Source organism: Monomorium pharaonis, chromosome 2 (genome assembly GCF_013373865.1).
Source record: "Monomorium pharaonis isolate MP-MQ-018 chromosome 2, ASM1337386v2, whole genome shotgun sequence".
NCBI classification, from domain to species: domain Eukaryota; kingdom Metazoa; phylum Arthropoda; class Insecta; order Hymenoptera; family Formicidae; genus Monomorium; species Monomorium pharaonis.
In genome coordinates, this window is record NC_050468.1 from 11,323,393 (window position 1) to 11,346,495 (window position 23,103).

The window sequence follows — 23,103 nt, forward strand, 5'->3', positions numbered from 1 at the left end:
TATATTTGTCTTTCTGATTTTTTAATATACATATATATTTTTTTCATTGTTTCTTATTTTGTACCTATTTAAATAAATATATGATTGTTAAAAAATTGCTGCTTATTTATATAAAAAGTTTTTTCTACCGTGTTTAATTCAACAAAATTATATTTACATTATAGATTTAGAAATCCTCCAAAATAAAATATTTGCAATACTTATATAAAGTAAATATAAAATATACCATCGTCTAGATTGAGAAATTTATGCTAAAAATAAACAAAAATTTAGAAATTATGGTACTTTTACTCATTCTAAATAAAAAATGGCGTGTAGAACTGTCACGTCATAACAATAATTGTTTGATATAAAAGATCTGCACTGTATTCATGAAATTCGAAATTCTAGACACGTAGGTAACAGGGACAAACAATGTTTTTAAAATTAAACTTTAATGCCAAATTAAGACAAAATTGTTCTACGAAAATTTAGATTACATACAAGAAATCATATTTTCAACGAGAAGCAGGTGACATCTACTAATTATTACATCGTTTATCAAGTAAAAAATTTTAATATCTAAAATTTTGATAGGACAATATGTCAATATGTTGTCTTACACTACATTAAATGAAGTAAAAAATAAATATAGTTTTATTTTTTAAAAAAGATTTACAGTTTTTAAACAGGTTTTAAAAAACTCCAAATATGCTACGGCGACATTCTATTAATATTGTAGGTATCCTGAAATATTTAATAATATTTTAAATTATTTTCTACATGTTACACATTTTCTGATGCTTCGTGATAACAATTGGCGACACTGAAATAATTATCTTCAATAAAAATTATTTGTCAGACAGATTTGGCAGATCTTCCTTTGAATTCGATATTAAAGATTCTATTACACATGCAGATTTGTTTTCCGGTAAAGCGATTTCATTTTGTATTAACTGTTTAATTCGTTTTTGTTTCTTTCTGCAAAAAAACATAAATTTATATTTAATCTATTTATCATTACCTTTTAAAAGTTAGTAATATTTTTATACATTGTTGCGCTCGTTAGATGGGTCAGCTGTCTTGGTCGATCAATATATTAATTTTTAAAAAAAGTGTTGTTAACTGTTGTGAGCTTGACAACGCTCTTTTTAAAAATCAATATATCGATCGGCCAAGACAGCTGACCCATCTGACGGGCGCAACAATGTGTAAAAATACTGCTAACTTTTAAAAGCTAATTAAAGCAAAAGATAACAAAAAGTTGTATTACCTTCGATACAAATAAAAAGCTGTTCCTAATACGACAAATAATAATATAATAGGCACCATCCACGCTACATAATGCATTGATAGAATTGAAGCATCATCGACATGGATCAATTTTGTAAGCATGATCGGCTTAAATTTTGAATTACAGATTGAATTTTGTTCGATTACAATAATCACAATTTCGTATAGTCCTTTAGATTTTAATGGACAATTAATTGCATTGCCATAAATTCTATTATCGCCAATTTTGAATTGTCCACCAGCTAGCTCACTGGTCTGTCACAATTAAAAGTAAAAATATTAGATTCTACATATATACATACGTAAATGTTATATTGTTATTATTTTGCTACTACATATAGAATTTGCCCAATTATTTCGTATACTTACTGAAACTTCAGCAGCTTGCCAAGCATTTTCGTACATTTTCACACCTGCTCGCTCTCGTAAATCCTTTGGCACTTCCGAATATTGTTTGCAAGAATTAGGACCTTTTACAATGATGTGCATCATGCTGTCTTGAGTGTCGTTTAAAACAGAAGGTATATTTAATAATACCGTAGAATTTGAGTTGTCTACCATAACATCAAGAACGCCGTCAAAAACTGTGGTTGAAGGTGTACAAATGTTCACGAACTTTGTATTGCTAGACTTATTCGCAACTGTTACAGCTTGAAGATAGATGATGTATTGCGTTGATGGGAATAAATATAATCGCTCACTGTAGTTACGCATATATTGTGTCACTGAGAATTCAAGTACTTCGTTCCTTAGTGATCGAGAAAAACTTTTTTTCAAATTTGAAGAGATTTCTTGTATTCGAATGCGAAAAGATTTAAGATGACCACCTGTCTTCCAAGGATGAAGCCAATTTAAATCAATTATGCTGTCATTACTGACAGTAAAGGTGTAATTGTCAGGTGCATCTGGCGCTAAAAAATGTAATCCGAATGTAATATTATATTACATTAATAGAGTAATAAAACAAATTTGCAATATTTTAAGGAATTTTACAAAGCAACTAAATAATTATTTATTGCAAATAAATTAAATATTTATAATATATAAAACAAGAAAAAATTTCTTAGCATTTTTTGAAAATAAACAGATGTTTACAGCAAAGATATGTTAGACGCATGGAAGAAGAGATGAAAGATCATAAAATATAATAATGTTCTATATTAGTAGATGAGTATAATTAATTTTGTGAGTTTAAAGAAGTTTATGTATATATATAGAAAAAAGATAATGTTGAATCAACAACATCAATGCAGTTAAAATTTATTTTATTAATTTTAATATACTATTAATTGGATTAAGAACGTTATGGTTTTCTTTTATAAATTGAAATAAAAATTTGACATTACAAATAAATTAACAGCATATGTTTGTAGCAGTAATGTCAAATATTTAATTAATTTAACAATATTTCTTTCTCAAACTTTAGTATATACTAAGCTTATAAATTCTTAGAATTATTAATTGTACTTAAATTTTTTACTTGTATTAAGAAGCATATCTTCGGTCACAGAAGCCGGAAGTCCTGGTTCAGTAACGTTCATGTTATATGCAAAAACCTATGACATGTATATTTGTGTATGTATATACATGTATATGTATAATACATATTATTATACAATATGTATATAAAATATGTATACATATAATACAATATATACAATAACCAATACTGATACATTACTTTTGAAAAAAATTATATTTCTTAAACAAAAAGTAAGATAATTATTCCGAATCTATCATTCAATAGGTTGTAAATTTTTTAGCAATTTTTCTATCAATCTTTTAATAATATAACAAGTATTATTTGTACTTAAAAAAAGCTCTAACAAAATTATAAACAAAAAATGTAATAATAAAAAAGGCCATACTTCCGAAAACGATATACCTCCGATTTTTTTTTAACTGTGTATTCTTACGTATTTTGGCGCGCTGATTACGAATACAATAGTGAAAATTGGCGCAAATTTGATTTTTATAGCGCAAACCATAAGAAAATCATAAAAATCATAATTTTTTTTATTTCCGTAAATAATGGGAATTAAAAAAAATACTTTAGATAAAAGTTGTAGATCTCATTAAAATACATATTTTATATTTTATTGATTTTTGCTATAAAGAACAATAGTTTTTGAGAAAAATGACGTTAAATGTTTAAAACTTTATAAAACTCATCTAACACAATTCGAGTTTATTAGTTAATTTTATTAGTTAATAATGGAAAGGGGTGCGACAAAGCCTCTCCTTCGTCTATGTGTTTCCTGTACTACATTTGCGACTTTCCATGCGTAGCGAGGTCTACTCTAAATTAATTAAATATAAAGTGTTTATACTTAATAATTGTAGCTAAATCTCATATGCTTTTTTATTTCATTTTATTTTACTTGTATGCCGTGTACTACTATTTCATTGACAAATATGCCAACTTAACTAAACTTAACTAAATATCAATAATATATCCTCTATTGCTTCAATTATTCAGTTTGTAAAACAAAAGAATATATTTTTTTGCTTTAAAAGTTAATATATGTATATATATATTCAGAAACAAGCATTTTTTAAGCCTCAATTTTACTGACTTTAAGTCGTCGTATTTTTGAGACTTTTAACTTTTGACCATATGCCTGTAAATTTTTTATCAATACTATCTAGACTACAACGTATTTAAATTTCAGCCAATTTGACCAAAGCCGGTTTTAAAATGTGCAGGGCCCTTTTAGCACGTTAAAGCTGAGACACTATTTCTTTTTTTTCAAACAACAATTATGTAGATCAACAATTTAAGTAACTTATTTTTTTATTAATATTAATAAAGTGAAACGTTTACGTACGAAAAATAAGGTTGTACTGCTTTAGAAGACTTATATCAATATTAGAGAACTTTCTTTATTATTTTACCTTAATTGTTTGAGAGAGTAGATTCGTAGGAGAATTTGTGTTTTGCACAACTTTGCAGATGTAATCGTTCCACAAATCACAAGATTCGTTGAGTTGAACTTTAATATTCGAACAAAGTATATTATATTTGTTACATAACTCAATATTATAATCACGTAATATTCCGTTGAGAGGTGGACGAGGGCTTTGCCATCTGAGATATATCATTTGACGAGTGTCAATCTCAACAATCTCCAAATTAGTTACTTTAGGTGGAGCTGTTTTAATTATATTATAATTATAGTTATAGTCATAGAAAAAAAAATTATGAAGCAATCCACATACAATACAAAATATTCCAGCAATATTGTAAAAAATTTGCAAACTTGCTGCAACATTGTTGAAATATTGTGTTGAAATATTTTCTGCTACATAGCAATTTTAAGTTTTACCTGTTGGAGGAGTTTTAAACTCAAATTTTTGATAAGCGGTAGTATTTTCTTTACTCTTGTAATTTCTTATTACGTACAGTTTTACTAAGTATCGTTCAAGACCGTTTAATTTTGGATACAAATAATCCAAATTGAAATAGGTGAAAGCAGTCATTTTTGTTACATTATAATATTTAACAGCGTTACTAATGCCTTGTATTTTTATTCTGGCTTTAAGAGGTCCCAAAATTGTGGTGCAATCTGCGGGCGGACTCCATAACAATTTCCAGCCTTCTAGTCTCAATTGACTGAATACTTCTGACGGTATCTCTATAAAATTATTGATTTTTATTTGTTTTGTCTTTTAAACAAAAACATATTTTTAAAAACATACATTTTAAAGAATAATATTATACTTATGAATGTAATTATTCATGTTTGCTTATTACATAAAATACCGATATATTACCAAAAGTTTTTAAAATTAATAAATTATTAATTTAATTAATTTAATTAATAAATTATTAATTTAATTAATTAACGTTTTTTATGTCTGCAGCCTTAACAATTATTCTAGTAAATAATATAATATAGATTTACCGGATTCTGCTGTTTTAAAGATTGCCTCTGCAAATAAGCTGAAATGTTGTGAATTATGAGCTATGACTTTCGCACTATAAGATGCATATGGATGTAAATCCGAAATTGTGATCGTTGTCTCTGTTGTAAATTTTGTAATAATGTGCTTATCTAGAGTAGATAATTTTAGATCTGTACACCCATAGTATTTATTAATCTGAAATTAAAACAAATTATTTATTTATATTATATTAAATATATTTAATGTATGTTAAAACAAAAAATCTATAATTAAGTGTATGCATGTAATCTTAACATTTCCGTTTAATTTTTAATATTTTTATGGGATTCTCTAACAAATAATAATTGTACTAGAATTAATTAATTTTAAATTAAATAATATTAATTAATTTTAAACAGTAATCAATTTTCTTATATACGTATAACATTATTATACCTCTAATATTACTTCATATCGCACTATTTCTCCGTTTGGTTGATTTGAAGGGTTCCAAATTAAAGTGACTTGTGACATCTTAGTTGATGGGACTGTAGATATTTGTAAAATATAATTAACCCAAATACAATATTATCCAATCTTATATGCAAACAATTTTTTTTACATCTTTAAGCTGCAATTAAACTTACTGTCTTCAAGCGTACGAATTTTTTGATGAAATAGCATGTTATCTTTGTGAAATATGATTACATCAAAAAAAGTGTACGACGGCAACTCTTGCACTTTATATGGAAAAGATGGAGCTGATATAGAAACGACTTCCTCATTTGTATTTACTTTACGAATTATCAGATTATACCAACTTGGCGGACATGAATATAATTGCTGTAGTAAGACATATAAAATATAAGCATTTTTATCTTAAAATACTATTAAATATACATATAAATAAGTTATGTGCAATAAATTAAAAAAATTTAAAGCAAATTTAACATAAAATGTGTACATACATGGATTTGCCACTCAATTACCATGCCATTTTCTTCGGGAATCACATCAAAATTTTCAGCTGCTACAATATAAAAAATTATTATGAAAAATGTAACGTGCTTTAGATTACATAAAATACTAAAATATTTCTAATAATTATTAATTGACAACAATACAGTAATAGCTTCTTTCCGCACAGAAATGTATTTTACAATTATTTTATTTTTTTATTATTTTATATATAAACGCATGTAAAAGTAAAGTTTTTCTGCACAATAAAATAATAATCATCTTGAATAATACTTTTAACGTACATATTTCATTAAAAATAATAAAATTAAAAATTGTAAATTATGAGGTAGCTGTTATTAATATTATTAATAAATTAGTAAATTGTTAACAATAAATAATATAAACATTGTGCAAACTTAATTAATACATCAACTCACGGTTACACTTAGTCTCAGCTACTCGCCACTCGCTTTGTACTTGCGTGCCAGAAATGTCCAAGCTTAAACCGATATGATAAGTAGCACCAGGTTCTACATTCTCAAAATGCTCTGTCAAGTGTGTCATATTTCGAAATAATTTCTTCCATGATGGTTGCTTGTATTTGATGTGTTCCTGTAAAAAAAATTATGAAATTAATTTCTTGATTTTATGTATGATTAAATATTAAACGATATCTAGTATTTATATTAATTGGAAATTTTTTATAATTTTCATACACGCTTATACAAATTCTTATTACTTTTAAATAATAAAAAAAAAGTTAAATTAATGTTACTTGAATGACGAATGAATAAAGAATTGATTTTTCTTCGTATTCATCCTTCCATGTTATAGGAACCACGGCCCAAATACTTGTCTCGCTTGTTGAGACCGTAGGTGCATTGGGTTTGTTTATGCCTGTAAAATGATCGATGTATTTCTACACTTGCATTTAATAATAAATATTTAATAAATACAATGTAAAAACAACATGTGTGTAGCACGTAAAAGATTATTACTTATTTGACATAAAGGTGGTATGTATATTTTAGTACTGTCGCCTTTATAACACATTTCATCAATACACATTCCAGTTGCTTTATTGCACTCTTCATTGGCTCTTATGTAGAAACATGTACCACATGTCTTTTTGCAGCCATGACCATATTTAGTTGAATCACAAGCTGAAAGACCAAGTATTATTTTTAAAAGTTTTACATCTTATAAAAAAAATAATATTAGCAACATTAAGAATTATTTACGCGTAGAACATGTATCTCCTATAAAACCTGGAGCACACGTGCAACCATTTTCGTAACAAATTTCGGTTTCTTTACAATTAACGTCACTGCCCAGATCAGATTCGCAAGAAACCAAGCATTGCGGTCCAATCCTTCCTTGAGGACAGTTTGCGTCTTCTTAAAAAATATGTACTTATATTTATATTTTAGTATACTTTTTCTAAAGTGTTCATTAAAAAAAATAGTTAACGTTTTCAAAATTTAATTATAATAAGTAATGTAATTACCCAGATTTATATTTAAATCTACAGGCGATATAGTATTCACGACAACATGTTTATCATAAGATAATTTTTGGCATGTCACTTCCGGCCAAAAATAGCCAAACTCTACATCCCAGTCGTAACTAGAAAATATAACACCTTTCCTCAAAGCTTCTAAAAATAATAAGATAAGTTACAAATATATACAAAAAAAATTGAAAACTTTTGACACCATTTGATGAACATGCTAAGTAAATAATTTGTAAATGACATTAAGAAGAAATTCTAAATGTAATGAGAAAGTAAGAATATTAAATAATTTGCACCATTTTGCGGGCACTGACGAACGTTCGCTATCGCCCACAATGGATTTGAGCTATGATTATTAAGTTTAGGAATTAATTTAATAATTATTTTACTATAAGTATTAGAATCTATGATTGAAGAATTTTTCTTGATTTCGACAGATTGCCACATAGGTAAGCCATGAACCGCAGATTTTGTTGAGCCTTTTACTATTACTTTTACCAATTCTTCATTATTCGTGGAATCAAGCAATGTTACGTGGGCATCACATTCGGCGCAGAGGCCAATTAATAATTGTACGCATATCATTTCGTTATTAAGTTGAAAGATGGGACTTGTTAAAACTGCATTTTCCACAGTTGTATGTAGAAAATAATCTGAAACATATTCATACATAAAATGTTTTCCTTATTACCAATATAATTAATATTCAATGAAGTAATATTTGATTGATAAAAATTTGTTAAAAATTTACACCTACATAAATGAAGTCGTATCAACATCGCCGTGTCGCTTCTAATAAATAAGTAGTAATTATTGCTTGAATGTCCTTTCTCGTCTGTATACGTCAAAATAATTTTATCAGTATCATAAATAATTATTTTCCGCATCTCAGCATTCCATGTAATAATAAACGTTCGCCATTCACTTTCTGACAGTGGTGTATGCTATAATAATTATTAATTAATTATTAATAAATTTTAAATCGCCTCACGGTCTATGTCGGATCTTAGTGATGTTATTAAATTTAATTTTCATTTTTCTTAGCTTTTTTATTTATTTAAACTGCGCGCCGATAAGGTTCGTCAGACTTAAGACGCAGTAACCAAGCTAAATTTTGATGCTTGAGAGTATCTTAAAATCTCCCCTTTCCACCTGTCCCAAAAAACTGTATATTAATTTATTGCGAAAAACAATACTTCAGCTGGGGTTCGAACCCGGATCTCTTATTCCGTGCGAGCGTCCTAGCCAATTTGACCACCAAGACAGGTGGGAAGGGGGGATTTTAAGATGCTCTCGAGCATCAAAATTTAGTAATTTGGTTACTGCGTCTTAAGTCTGACGAACTTTATCGGCGCGCAGTTTAAATAAATAAAAAAGCTAAGAAAAATTAAAATTAAATTTAATAACATCACTAAGATCCGTTAAAAGCGTCGGAGTGACTGATGTCCACCTCTCTATATAACTAAAGTTTACGTAGTAAAAATTTAATTATTTTTAATATTTATTTGTGCACTTAGCATAAAATATGATTGTCTTTTTGCACTAAAAAGTTAACGAACATATTACTTATAAAATAAAATCTAGTGATACAGAGAGCATAAAAAATGATAAACATTTTTATTGCACTGTATATGTTTTATTTATACATATTTGTATTTTATATATATATTTAAAGTAATAAATTAAAATACATAAATATATTAAAGGTGTATATTAATTTTTACTGATAAAATAATTTACAATCTTTTTTTAAAAATAAAATAAAAAGAGTAGAAACGTCAATTTTAAAGATTTTTCTATAACAATGTTACAATTAAAATATTTACTAAACAACAGAGACTTCTCGATTTTTGTTAATACAGATCGCCAGTCAAACGTTTTATCAATAAAACGTTAGCAGAATGCGTGCTCAGATAAGTTCAGTTTGCTACATTTTCCGATCAAATCTGTTACCAATCTATTAACATTCTGTTATAATTTAAATATTTTCTAACTGACTTACTGGATTGTCTTTCAATAGATACTGATTTTGAGAAAATATAGAGAGATTACGTAAATGTAAAAATCCTACAACTTTAAGCAAAAAAAGCACAATGTATATCTATTTACCTTAAAAGAACTTTGTGCATTTCTGCATTCTGAATGTTCCGGGGGCTCTTTTCCGAGTTCAGGTATTCCCATCACACACTTTCGTATAACAGACAATGTATTATTCCAACCGCCTATAAGAATCCAATAGCAAGAATCTTTGTTATAATCCTCACCGTTGCAAATCAACATGTGCATACTGTGGGATGTACGAACTGAAAAAGCAAGCTTTATCTCCCTTTTAATAAGTTCATCTTTAAAATAATAATCAGTATTTTGAAGATTTTCGTATTGTTTAAATTCTGAAATGTATATTTAAATGTATATTACTTAAAGTTACACAAATATATAATTTGTGTAGAATATCGTAATAAATTTTATATACTGCACAATTTTTTATTAAATTGTAAACTCTTACCTTCCCAACGTTGATCAAATACCGGACCCATAGGTGTTTTGATAGAATTTGTAATGTTCCATTCATGTTTAATCCATGATTCCAAACAGTCTTCATTTGCATTCATTTTGCAATTTATTTCACTATTGTTGAATTTATTTAAATCGTGAAATTCTGGAATAATGTATCTGACTATGATGAGTAAGTTATAATATTAAGTTATAATATTAAATGAATAAGTTTATTTATAAATCTATTGCACAAATAAGTTTAGTTGTTAACTAAATTTTGATAAAGGTTTTTAATATGTATATGTATATATTTATATATATAAAAAAAAATATCTTGCAAGAAAGAGAAAGAAAGAGAGAGAGAGAGAGAGAGAGAGAGAGAGAAGAAGAGAGAGAGGAAAATACAAAGATAATCATTTCAGTTTTTATATTTAATTCACCATAATTGTTTCCATGTACGGAATAATATTTATATTTCCAAATTAAATTGTAGTTCCACACAAGAGCGCTGCCATCGTCCTTTGAGAGACATATCAATTTTACTTTCTTGGAACCGTACGTATTAGATATCAATCCGCGCAATACGATTACTTTTCCAAAAATATATAATATTTGATTCGCAAAAATAAAGATCATTAACATATCCATTGTCACTTTTTTTTGTTAACAAAAACGTGCCGTTTGTAAGACTAATGATTACTCTAATCGGAATGTATAAAACATCATAATAGAATAAAATGATAAAATAACAAAAAAATTAAATTTTTATTGAAATGTTTTTCACTATGTCTGTTTTAGACTGCACAATGGACAATAACTAACATAAAGGAACTGGACTTCCTTTTAGTTAATTTATGAGACTAGATTCCATATCTATTAAACACGCTCGACGCAGGAAATGATAACTTTACAGGATGTTTAGATATAATTTTTTTATATTAGAAAAACTTGAATGATGTTTGATACAAATATATTTTATATTCGAATGATTTCATTCCCAATAAATCACGTAAGTTAATTTTTTTCCCAAAATCACAATAAATATTTGTATATTATTTTTCAAAGATAAATTAATTGTCATTTTTTGAACATTTTTATCAGTATAATAAAAATTTATTATTTATAAAATATTTACATGTGTAAATATAACTTTATTTTGATAATAAAATTATATTACACAATGGCTACACAGAAAAAAATGGTCCAAAGTCAATAAAGAAGTGACTTGTTTCAATTAAACGGTGTAGTTACAAGCTGCTAACCACATAAATAATACATGCAATTCATTTGTTATTTATTAAAATTTATATTATGCATAAACGAATTATGTATATAATTAAATCAATCACATATAATATTGTAATAAATACATATCAAATTGTAACAAGTCCGTTAGGATTGATTTTACATGATCATGAGTAACCAAAGCAAATAAATAATTTTAATTAATAAAAGAATTATGCTTAAATTTAAAAAAAGTTAAAGCAAAAGATAACAAAAAGTTGCATTACCTTCGATACCAATAAAAAACTACTTCTAATACAATAAATAATAATATAATGGGCACCAGCCACACTTCACAATACATTGATAAAACTGAAACATCACCAACATGGATCAATTTTGTAAGTATAATAAGTTTAAATTTTGAATGAATGATTGAACTCTGTTGGATTACAATAACTACAATTTTGTATAATCCTTTAGATTTTAATTAACAATTAGTTGCATTGTCATAAATTCTATTATCGCCGATTTTGTTTACCAGTTAGCTCACTAGTCTGTCACAATAAAAAGTAAAAAGTTAAATTCTACAGATATACGTAAATGCTATCTTGCTATTATTTTGCTACTACACATAAAATTTGTCCATTTATTTTGTATACTTACTAAAACTTCAGCAGTTCGCCAAGCATTGTCATACATTTTTACGCCTGCTCGTTCTCGTAAATCCTCTAACACTTTTGAATATTGTTCACAAAGATTAGGACCTTTTACAATAATGTGCATTATATTGTCTTGAGTTTTAAACAGAAGGTATGTTTAATAATATCGTAAAATTTCAGTTGTCTATCATAACATCAAGAACGCCGTCAAAAACTGTGGTTGAAAGCGTATAAATGTTTACGAACTTTGTATTGCTAGACTCATTCGCAACTGTTACAGCTTGAAAATAGATGATGTATTGTGTTAATGTCAACAAATATAATCGCTGACTGTAGTTACGCATATATTGTGTCACTGGAAATTTGAGTACTTTGTTTCTGACCAAAAAAGACTTTTTCAAATTTGGGAAGATTTCTTGTATTTGAATGCGAAAAGATCCAAGATGACCATCTGTCTTCCAAGGATGAAGCCAATTTAAATTAATTATGCGGTCATTATTCATCGTAAAAGTGTAATTGTCAAGTGCATCTAGCGCTAAACAATGTCAATCTGAATATAATATTTATTACAACGATTCAATAATAAAACAAATTTGCAATATTTTGAGGAAATCTAAAAGGCCACTAAATAATTATTTATTGCACACAAATTAAATATTTATAAATTAATTTTTTATATATTATAAATTAAACATTTATAATACATAAAAAAATAGGAAAACATTTTCTTGACGTTTTATGAAAATTAATGTATGTACAATATTAGTGTGTGATTATAATTAATTTTGTGAATTCTAAAAAATTTATAGTATATATATATATATATATATATATATATATATATATTACAAAGGAAAAACAATGTCAAATCAATAATATCAATGTTGTTAAAATTTATTTTATTAACTTTAATATATTATTAATTAAATTAGTACGTCATGCTTTCGAACAAGTACAAAACGATTTTCGAAAGAATTGTACGGCAAATTGGATCATCGAGGTGTTTAAAATCATTAAACTGCAGCATATCAATCTCGTAACTTATCTACTCGAAAATAATCGCGGAACTTATCCGGACGTCATCTCGTGGTAGAAATGCGCGGGAAGGCTGACAAGGTTTTCGTAAAGTGGCTGGAAATGCTAGAATTTGATGGATCGCACAATTCATAAATACACAAAGGCAATATTATTTTATTCATCTCAAATTATATTTAATACATATATAATAATATGTGAAATATATGTGTATAATACATGTACAAATGTATGCAATATATGAAATACATACATAAAATATATAAAATTTTTATTAATACATTAAGTAATTTTTTAAATTTCTTTCAATAGCATAATACGTTAAATAAATCTCAATTAATCAAATATTAAAAATCTTAATCGCATAATGCATAAAATATAAAACGGATAATATAAAAAACTCTTTATTAATAATTATATGGAAAAGAGGGGTAAGCTAAAGAATCGCTAATTTTTCTAAATTAATAACAGATTTTGATCTGGTGTTGAACTCATTGAAGAATTTAGATAATAGATAATAGATAATAGATTATCTGTCGTTTAGTTTCAATTAATCCATAAAAGTGAGTATAATAAGAAATGTGTTTTAGGTATACACATGCGTAACTCCTCGGCACTTATTCATAGGGAATAACGTAATTATAGATACTTTTATAATTATAAATACTTTTGGTTTTTAAATAAAATCATGATATAGTATAGTTAAAAACGCACATACTAATGCATTTATATTTTTTTCCCACAATGCAACATTTTTATTAAACCAGACACCATAGACGTGCGCTTCGCGCGCGCTATTTGACTTTTTATTTTTTACTTCTTAATAATAAACTACAACAATAATTGTATAAATAACCATCTATACAAATGGGATCGCTGTTAAAATACTATCGCAATTACGGTTACTTTCGCAACACAAAGTAAACGCAGCTAGAAAACCAATCGGCATCGCGGAAAATCGGCAAGAATACAATGGCAACATCTCTTTTTTACAAAAAAAATGGAGTGAATAAATAAGTGAATATTATGATTGCGGGTAAGATGACGGATAAAACCAGATGACGCATTTGTACTTGCAGATTACGTTTTGCAACGAACGTAATGTTGGGTTAATACTATGCAAATTAAATTTGTGATACGGATTATATTAGTAATCTGTACGTAAATCTCATTATATGCAATTTCTTGATTTCGTTATTCTTAAAAAATAAAGTAGTTGTACTGTTCATATAATATGTTGTTAAATAAATAAGAAAATTGATGTTTATACAGATAAACAATAGGTGTTCATACAGATAAACAATAAAGTCAAATTAAGTGACAACGTCACTTAATTTGACACTTTTGGTTATTGAAAGTCTTACTCACATAAAGAAATAAAATGACGAAATTGGAGACACGTTCTTAGAAAATCAAAATTTCTTAAAATTATATTTTATTTAACAGCTTTTAATTTTTATGATAGATACAAAAGGCTTTAGTCAATCTAAGAAAAGTAAATTATTATTTTTATACCATCACAGAAATTAAGAAAAATCGGCAAACTTTAAGATCGTCATCTTACACCTCTTTTCTGTATATAAAATCTTAATCATACGATGTATAAGATATAAAATTATAAAAACATTCTCAATTACATATATGTAATAGGGTAAACTTGAGTAGGATGGCCATTGTTTTTAAAAATGCAAAGAGACGTACGTACTTTTATTTTTATTATTTTTTAATAATAAAATTTGGTATATTACTTTGCTGAAGCTTAAACTATGTAAAACTATCAACATTAAAAAGAAAATACTTAATAAAAATTTTTTATTATCAAAATATTAAAACATGAACATTGGCCACCTTTCATAATTTTTAGGGAAAAGATGGTCATAGTATTACAAAACAGTTGACTATACATATTTTATGTACTTAAAATTTATAAAATAATAAAAAAACGAATAATTTTACATATTCAATTTTATTGTCACATATTATCACATATTTAATTTTATTTTTAAACATTTTTAATATTAAATGTTTATATAAATTTAGGATCAATTTAACTCATTGTTACTACTAAAAAAATATATATATGAAATATCAAATTTAAAATATTAGGTGCACAACTCAATTCTTATCTTTTTTTATAAAATATATACATAAATATTTACCCCGAAAAGTCATGGGCCATCTTGCCCAAATTGCGAGAAAAAGATAATCATAGTATTTATTTAAAAAATAGAAAAGAAAATAAAAAATATAATTACACATTACAATTTACATACTTTTATTAGGTGTGTAACGTTTATTGCAACAGCACAACTCTAATTTATTCGACATTGTGACAATTTCTAATAAATACACATAAAAAACTTTGCAGGCAATCAAATTTAAAAACGTGATATGACATTCAGAATATCGTTTTGAATAGTATACGCACATAAACTACAGTAAATATCGATTATCTTTGAAAATAATTAGGAGAACACATTATTTAGTAACTATTAAAAAAATTATAGCCATTGACCATCATACCCTAACTTACACTATATTACAATGGTATCTGGTAATGTCCCCACGGCAATGTGTCTGTGGAATTGGGCACGATATATCGCTTGTCGTCGTACGGACTTAGAGCAATTTTTGTTTCCGATATTGTATACACCTCGTGCAGCTTGGACCGTACACAAGTCTGCTGTCGCGTCATCTCGATTTCGTCTCGCAAACACCGTGTGTAATCGTCGAATGTAATAGTACGCGCTACGACGTTACTCTTTACACCTTTAATCTTTTTGGTGTCTTCTTTACCGTCGACGCGCAAGGCGTACATCTTTGCTCTAAGCCCTACGAACTCGGTCATGATAGCGCCGTTGTTTTCGTCCTTCATCAAACCTGGTACTTTTTTATTCTCCAGGGGCATATTATATGCATTGTTCACACCGTAATCGCTCGTATCAAATCTATGAATGTCACGCTTCATGTTTTGGTACACATCTTCACACTCGATATGGTAAATTAGGCTGTCGGTGTCAGTATACATAACTCTACATTTATCTCGATAAAAAGGCAGCATATACTCGTGATGAAATTCATATAGACATGTTTTAGAAATATCGAGTATACACATGCCTACGTATATCGGCTTATAGAATTTTACCTCGAGTTTTTTTAATTCGATAGCGATCAAATTTTTTGCAAAAATACTTCGACTATGAAAATTCGGTTTCGCGATCATGGCCTCTGCCCCGTATCTACCTTCCCACTTTGTCACCAATTTCACATCGACGTGATTGCGCACGTTTTCTATAGTTTTGCCAAATATGGCGTTATTCATTAGTTTATATAAATTTTTTTCAAAATCATTTTCTGCATTAGTTCGAAATTGTGTGTTTAATTCAATATATTTACAGAGCCATGGGGATTGCGCGAATTTTAACACGCGATGTATCTTCGCGATACGAAGACCGTGACGCATGCACTGCTGCAGGTTGCGGTAATGTATGACGTATCGCTTCTTATCGTAAACAGTTGCAAGCAGTTTCTCCTGACGCTTGCCGGGTGGCTTATCGCGCGTCGGGCAGAAGGGTAAATCGGCGTGCGCGTCGTGAAGGTGTTGCGGATACTCGAGGTCGACTTCGAGGATATAGCCTATTGGTGAATCGAGCGCGATTGATGATACGTCAAAATTCGATATGTCGTTGACCCACTGAAAATCGCCGTAGGGTAGCGGTTGACACATTGCCCATCCGTACAAATTATTCACATCAAAGTACATCAGGTACGACGATGGTTTTGTTGGGTCATACGACTGCATGTATTTGTTATTAGCCTTTGAATATCTACCGGAACATTGACTAAGGCCACCGCGTATACCGCGTTCGATAAACATGACCATGTCAATGTCCGTAAGCAGTTCAAAAGTAATTTTGGTATACTTTAACATAGCGTCCCACGTGTATCCGGGGAGAGTGTAATAATGCGCGGGATCGAGTCCGTAACTTTCGATACATTTACCGCGGAAATTTTCAAAAATGTCGGCTAACAACAAGACATCGGTTTTCAGATACATGTCGCTATATTCACCTAGCGTTCGAACGGAGAACCGTTGCCATACGTTAACGGCGTGGGCGTAATCGTTCTCAGATACCGTGTCACCGGTCATAGAGCTGTAAAACGCTTCGCGCGGCGGTAGACACGTTTCCTCCAACTTTTCGACGCAATCAACATATTCGTATGGGAATACCCCCTTCCGTGTTAATAAATCTAAATTTTCACTCGATACGTCTTTAAATTCAGATTGTAAAATTTGGAGTCTGTCCTTATTTAAAAACAATGCCAGTTTGTCGAGACTAGTATTAAGAAATTTGTATGAATCGATAAAACGTAATTTTACGCAAATTTTCGAAATATTTTTGTCTTTTGTATTTTGAACATATTTAGTAAACGAAATGTATTTTTCTTTAGTAATTGGAAGTAAGTCGATTTTCCCTTTGAACGCTGTTGCCATCTCCTTAATAATAAAATGCGCATCATAGCCGGATAAATTGTGAAATACTATCGGAATGTAAAATAATTGTTTATAATTTAAATTGCAAATTGAATGCGCGGGACCTCGATATCTACCCGTTATGTGGCAATGATCTCGAACCCGCACATCGTCTTGCATAAACGGTTTTTCACACATATAACAATTCCTTGCGTTATGGAATTTGACCCACTGGTCTCGCGTTAAATCTGCCATGGGGACATTGGCGGATAATATGTAACTTACATTATGTGCTATATCTTTAAGCTGTTCGGCGAACCACGTGACGCAATCGTTGCCGCGGCGAAACCGATACATAGACAATGACGTATCGTACGAACATCGCACGTAATATCCAATGCTAAATACCTGATGATGCTGGTATGTGTACGACGTGTTATTTGTATCCGGTTCCGTTTTCTGCAGTACGCATTCTAAGTCTGCGTAGACGACAAAGGGAAGTTGTTCCTTGTTGCGGTAATTCTGGAATCGAAGTAACTTGTCGTCCTCGTCCGGCAATCGTATGATGCAGTTGTTCAATGTTTTGCAGTTTACGTCGTGGGCATTCAATTTTTCCTCGGAACTAAAATAGTGTAAACATCTGTAAAAAAATAAAAAAACTTTTATTTTAATTGTGCTTGATCAAATGGGATAAAGTATAAAATACCAATATTTTTGTGATCCGATAAATATAATTATTTATTTATAATAATGGAAATTTTATGTCTGATTTAAGTAATAAATTGTAAATTTATTTAAGAAATATAAAATTTTCCAATATTAATTAAAATAATTAATTAAAAATTAAAAATTAAATTTATGTTCTAGTTTAATCATAAAAATAGTAAATTGCAATAATGATAATAATAAGGTTCTATAGCATATAGGAAGAAATTAAAAATAAGAGAAAGCAAAAATTTTTTTAGGGAAAAGAAGAAAATTTTTTAACAGTAGAATAAATGTGTAGAGTATTTATAAATAATTTTATCTCTTAAACATTTTAAAGGTTTAAAGTTTGGGGTGTAGCTTAAATTCTTAAATAATAATGAATAGAATTTCTATAATAGAATAGAAAATAAAAATAATCTTAGATATAAGAGTGTGTGGGGATTATATTATTTAATATAGATATATGTAGATATAATACTTTAGATTTACATTTAAATAAAAATAATGTGTGAATTAGTATATTTGTATAGATAAAGAGTATAAGGAATGATCTACACGGAGAGAATTTTCTCTTAAAAATTACCCTAAAAATTGTAGTAATTGTGAGACAACGTAAACCTTGAAGAATTTTACCATACGTTTAACAAATTTACTAAAATTTAATCAAATAATATTTTAAGGAAATTAAGAAGATTATTTATCCAGTGTGATTGACAGAAGAGTAGGATAGGATTACTTTAAGATTATTTAAATTAAGAAATATATAGGGGGGGGGGGGAATAATCAAGCATGGGATATTAAGATTAAGTAAATTAGTAAGGCATTAATGTAAATAAAAAAAATAAGATAAAAGGTATGATTTTTATAAGAGTTAGTAAAATAAGTAATGTTTGTCAGGTTATATAGGATGTTTCTGAACTGGCGCAAAATTATTTAATAAAAAATTTTTTGTAACATTTTGAAAAGAAGATTCTAATACGAAAATATTAAAGCTATAATAATTTTCAAATGGGAAGAGTGTAAAGATCAAGAATGACAAGGCTAGAATTTTGTACTGAAGGATGGTAGTGATAAAGATGCTTTCAAATGAGTTTGACAATAATATCTTTATTCAATAAATTATTGAACAAATATGCCATAAGAGTTTTGTTAAGAAGTGCAGTTATGTTTATTCATAAACATTTTTTAATAAAAATTTAAAATATTTTTTTTAAAACTTTATTAGGTAGATATGTACGATGTAGCGACATTAATATATGTTTTTCTTATAAAAATATTATTAAACTTGTGAAAACTATTAAAAATTAAAAAATTTATTTAAATTTAATATTGTACACAATTAGTTTTAACGTTTTCTTCGCATAATTAATAATATTTTTCCAGAAAGTTACCTGTCAGGAAGAAATTACTATAAAAATAGAAGAAAATAATATGAAATAAATCAAAATAAATGTACTGTTTTTAAATTTGTAAAGATTAAAAAAACATTTTAACTATTTCATACATTTTTTGCAAATGTTGTTAAACTTTATCAATATTGAAAATAATTTATTTACATAAACAAACATACAATTTAATAATATTAACATAATAATTAACAACATAAACGTAGCAATATAATAATATAATTCTATCATTTTGCAAATTATTGCCGTCATTTCTTTTTATCTTGTTCAAACTAAATCCGTTACTTACATTTTTTAATATTGATAAAATAAAATATATAGATAAATCCAACAGAATATCTGACAATATAATAACAGTTAACTTTCTAAAAAAATATTACTAATTACGCAAAGAAAACATTAAAACTGATTGTGTACAATCAAATTCAAATAAATTTTTAAATTTCTAACTGTTTTTTGCAAGTTTAATAATATTTTTATAAGAAAAAAATGTTGATGTCGGCTCATAATACATACATATTAAAGTTTTAATAAAAACAATTTGAATTGTTTTTATAACAAATTTATTATAAATGAATAGAACTGGTTTCCTAATGCAATTCTTATGGCATATTTGCAGGGTTGTGTAAATTAATATATTTTGTTATCTAAATTAAATTAAAGTTAATGTATTGTAAAATTAATACAGTTTAGTTATAAGTTACATAAATAAAAAGCTAACTCAGTTAAAGTTACGTTAAAATTAATTTAACTCAAGTTAAAATAAAAGTTAATTTTGAGAAGTTTTATTTATATTAAATTAAAAACCTATATAATTTATTTAAGTGAGATTACCAACATAATTACAGTATTAATCATCAAATATATTTAATATTTTCTTTGTAATAATAAAATATTAATTATATAAAATAATTAAAAAATATTGTTTTCATGTAAAAATGTATTTTTATTTTATAATTTTTTTTTGCCCGAATAAAATTTTTAATTTAAGTAAAAAGTTAATAAGTTAAAGTTTTATTGCAAAAATAACTAGTTAAGTTAAAAATTAAATAATTTAAAATTAATTAAGTTAAATTAAAAGTTATTAACTTTTTAACTTTATTATTATTATTATTATTATTAACTTTCAACTCTTTAACTAGTTACTACTTAACCCTGCATATTTGTTCAATAATTTATTGAATAAAGATGTTATTGTTAAACACATTTAAAAACACTTTTATCACTACCATTCCTGAAACGCGTGAAATTCTAGCTCTATCTTTAAACTCTTCTTATTTAACTTTTAAAGCAGCTCTTGATACCCCAAGCATTTTTTTGAAGAAGTATACCACGTCCCTATAGGCGAAATAGATGCCTATAACGCCACGCAGTATTAGTTGGATGTACCTTCTTTACAGTGGATAGGAGCGGTTAATAAGCGTCGATTAAGCTCCGGCTTTCGTGAAAGCTACGCCGAAATTAAGTTGGGGGCTTAGGAGACTCCGTATGCACTAAACGTTGATTTTATTGAAAAAATATTTTTTTTTGTGTTTGAGAGACAATAAAACAAAAGATATTAGTTTTATATGTGATCGTCCGATCTGTTTGAAACATCGTGCGTACAGTCCTGATTGTGCCGTCATTGAATAATATATTTTTATTTTCTCTAAACTTTTTTGTACTTATTTCATTATTTGTTATTTACTTTATACTACCTTATTAATTTATTTGTATCCTTAATATCAAAAAATTTCAATTTTCAATTGAATAAATTAAGAAAATGTGTGTAAAAAGCGTTTGTTATAAACATACATTTTTTTATAATATTACACACATTCGATTTCAAAATAAATACCTTTTTTTGAAACATGTACTGTAATACTTTTTTTTCTTTAAAGAATAACATTCAAGAGTATCAGGACGAAATTTTAACTTAAAATATTAAAAATTAAAAAAGTTATGATGCTTTATGTAAAAATAATGATTTTTCTCGTTATTCAAACTTCATGATTTCTTCTAAATCAAGAAAGCTAATTTTTAGCCAATCTAACAATTGTATTTCAAAAAATGACTCTAAAATAGTATTCCAGAATTTTTCTAAGTAGAAATTTTAAACCGCACTTACTGTTATATGTATTTTTTTTATGGAAACTCTAAAAACCCCATATGCACCTTATAATATTCCGAGGTACGTATGCGCTTTAAAGATTAAAATTTATTATAACTTTAACATTTTCGTATTAAAATTTTCTTCCCAAATTTGTTATTAAAAATATTTCGCGCCAGTTTAGAAACACCCTGCATATTTAGAAAATAAGGATAATTATAAATAAATGGATAGAACTTTTAATTTTATTGTTAGTGCTAAAATGAAAGAAATATAAGATAAATTATTAGAAATAAGGAGATTATTTAAAATAATTGTGTAAATAATAATAAAGAATGGATTAATTTAAATAAGAAAATAAAAAATAAATATTTTTATTCTCTATTGATACATTTAATTAGGAAATTAATGAAAGTCTAAACATTATACATAAATTATTTTATTAAAATAATCCTTTATTTAGGCACATTATTAAATTAGTTGATTTAAATAAAAAAAGTTTAAACAAGAAAATATTTTTATTTTTTGTGTATGAATCTAATAGCTTTAGCTTACTTATTTAGAATTAAATTAAATTTTATGTATTAAAAAAAAGTTTTTAAAAATAGTAAGGCTAATAGTAATAAATAAATAGGTGATAAGAGTAAAAGAGAAAATAAAGAGAAGATATTTTAAATATTAGTTTAATAGAACTAGTTTAATTACATTTAAAAAATTCACAAAGCATTAAAAAATTTTATAAAAAATAGGAGAGTTAAAAAAATAATTAATGTTTAAAAAAATTTTTTAATGAAAAATAATTTTTTAAAATAATGAATGAAATAAATGGATAAATAAATAAATAAATTTTCACAACTAAATCAGGAAAAAATAATATATATATTATATATAAAATAATTTTTAAAAAATCTTTATATTATTAGGAAAATTATACTATAAAATTAATAACTTAATTTACACATTTTATTTAAAAATAAAAAATTCATAGAAATTTGTTGAAAAGACTTTATTTCATGTAAAATAAAATAATTTTAATTAAAAAGTAATATATAGCTTATTAATTGTTATTTGATTTATTTAAAAATTAATGATTTATTTAATAAGAATGTAAGTATATAATTTAATAGATTTTTTATTCGGTAAACTTTAATTACTTAAATCATTATTTTAAAAATTTAGAAAATTAATAACTATTTTATTATTATTAAAATATTTTAATCAAATTCAAAAAGTTGAATTGCCTATACGGTGTGTAGTGAATCTTGATGTTGAACAATTTTTATATTAATTTAATATTCTAGCTCATATAAATTGCGTACCGACACTTTCATTAATCTTAAACTATAGTTACAAAGCTAAATATTGATGCTCAGAAACAT

The 23,103-nt window shown here is 26.7% G+C and overlaps 2 protein-coding genes across 5 annotated transcripts in view; both read right to left on the reverse strand.

Annotated features, from left to right (window-relative positions):
* Window positions 1-615: 615 nt before the first annotated feature.
* On the reverse strand, window positions 616-11,572 carry LOC105835724. Of its 4 annotated transcripts, none has more exons than XM_036282718.1 (20): window positions 10,567-11,571; window positions 10,137-10,289; window positions 9,740-10,020; window positions 8,388-8,574; window positions 7,927-8,283; window positions 7,625-7,774; window positions 7,359-7,514; window positions 7,116-7,280; window positions 6,893-7,014; window positions 6,555-6,729; window positions 6,126-6,187; window positions 5,805-6,000; window positions 5,614-5,705; window positions 5,178-5,373; window positions 4,599-4,907; window positions 4,168-4,424; window positions 2,753-2,828; window positions 1,642-2,183; window positions 1,253-1,527; window positions 616-960 (listed from the first exon to the last, which is right to left on the reverse strand). In XM_036282718.1, the coding sequence occupies exons 1-20, from the start codon at window positions 10,772-10,774 to the stop codon at window positions 831-833; spliced, it is 4,089 nt and encodes a 1,362-aa protein (XP_036138611.1). In that variant the 5' UTR covers window positions 10,775-11,571; the 3' UTR covers window positions 616-830. The 4 variants fall into 4 exon arrangements, with proteins under 4 accessions (XP_036138611.1, XP_036138612.1, XP_036138613.1 ...); XM_036282719.1 differs by having other exon boundaries at window positions 822-960; window positions 7,625-7,771; window positions 10,567-11,572; XM_036282720.1 differs by having other exon boundaries at window positions 822-960; window positions 7,359-7,511; window positions 10,567-11,572.
* A 4,014-nt stretch (window positions 11,573-15,586) lies between these two features.
* LOC118644448 overlaps window positions 15,587-23,103 on the reverse strand; it is a 9,689-nt gene continuing 2,172 nt past the window's right edge. Inside the window, exon 2 of the mRNA XM_036283035.1 lies at window positions 15,587-18,161. Coding sequence (XP_036138928.1) covers window positions 15,587-18,161 — 2,575 coding nt within the window. The remainder of the gene's footprint in view (window positions 18,162-23,103) is intronic.

Coding starts and splice junctions, on each gene's coding strand:
- LOC105835724 (XM_036282718.1), bottom strand. CDS start 10,774: ATGGATATGTTAATGATCTTTATTTTTGCGAATCAAATATTATATATT. Junction 7,515..7,624: donor AGATTTAAATATAAATCTGG/GTAATTACATTA, acceptor ATATTTTTTAAG/AAGACGCAAACTGTCCTCAA. Junction 7,015..7,115: donor ACCACCTTTATGTCAAATAA/GTAATAATCTTT, acceptor ATCATTTTACAG/GCATAAACAAACCCAATGCA.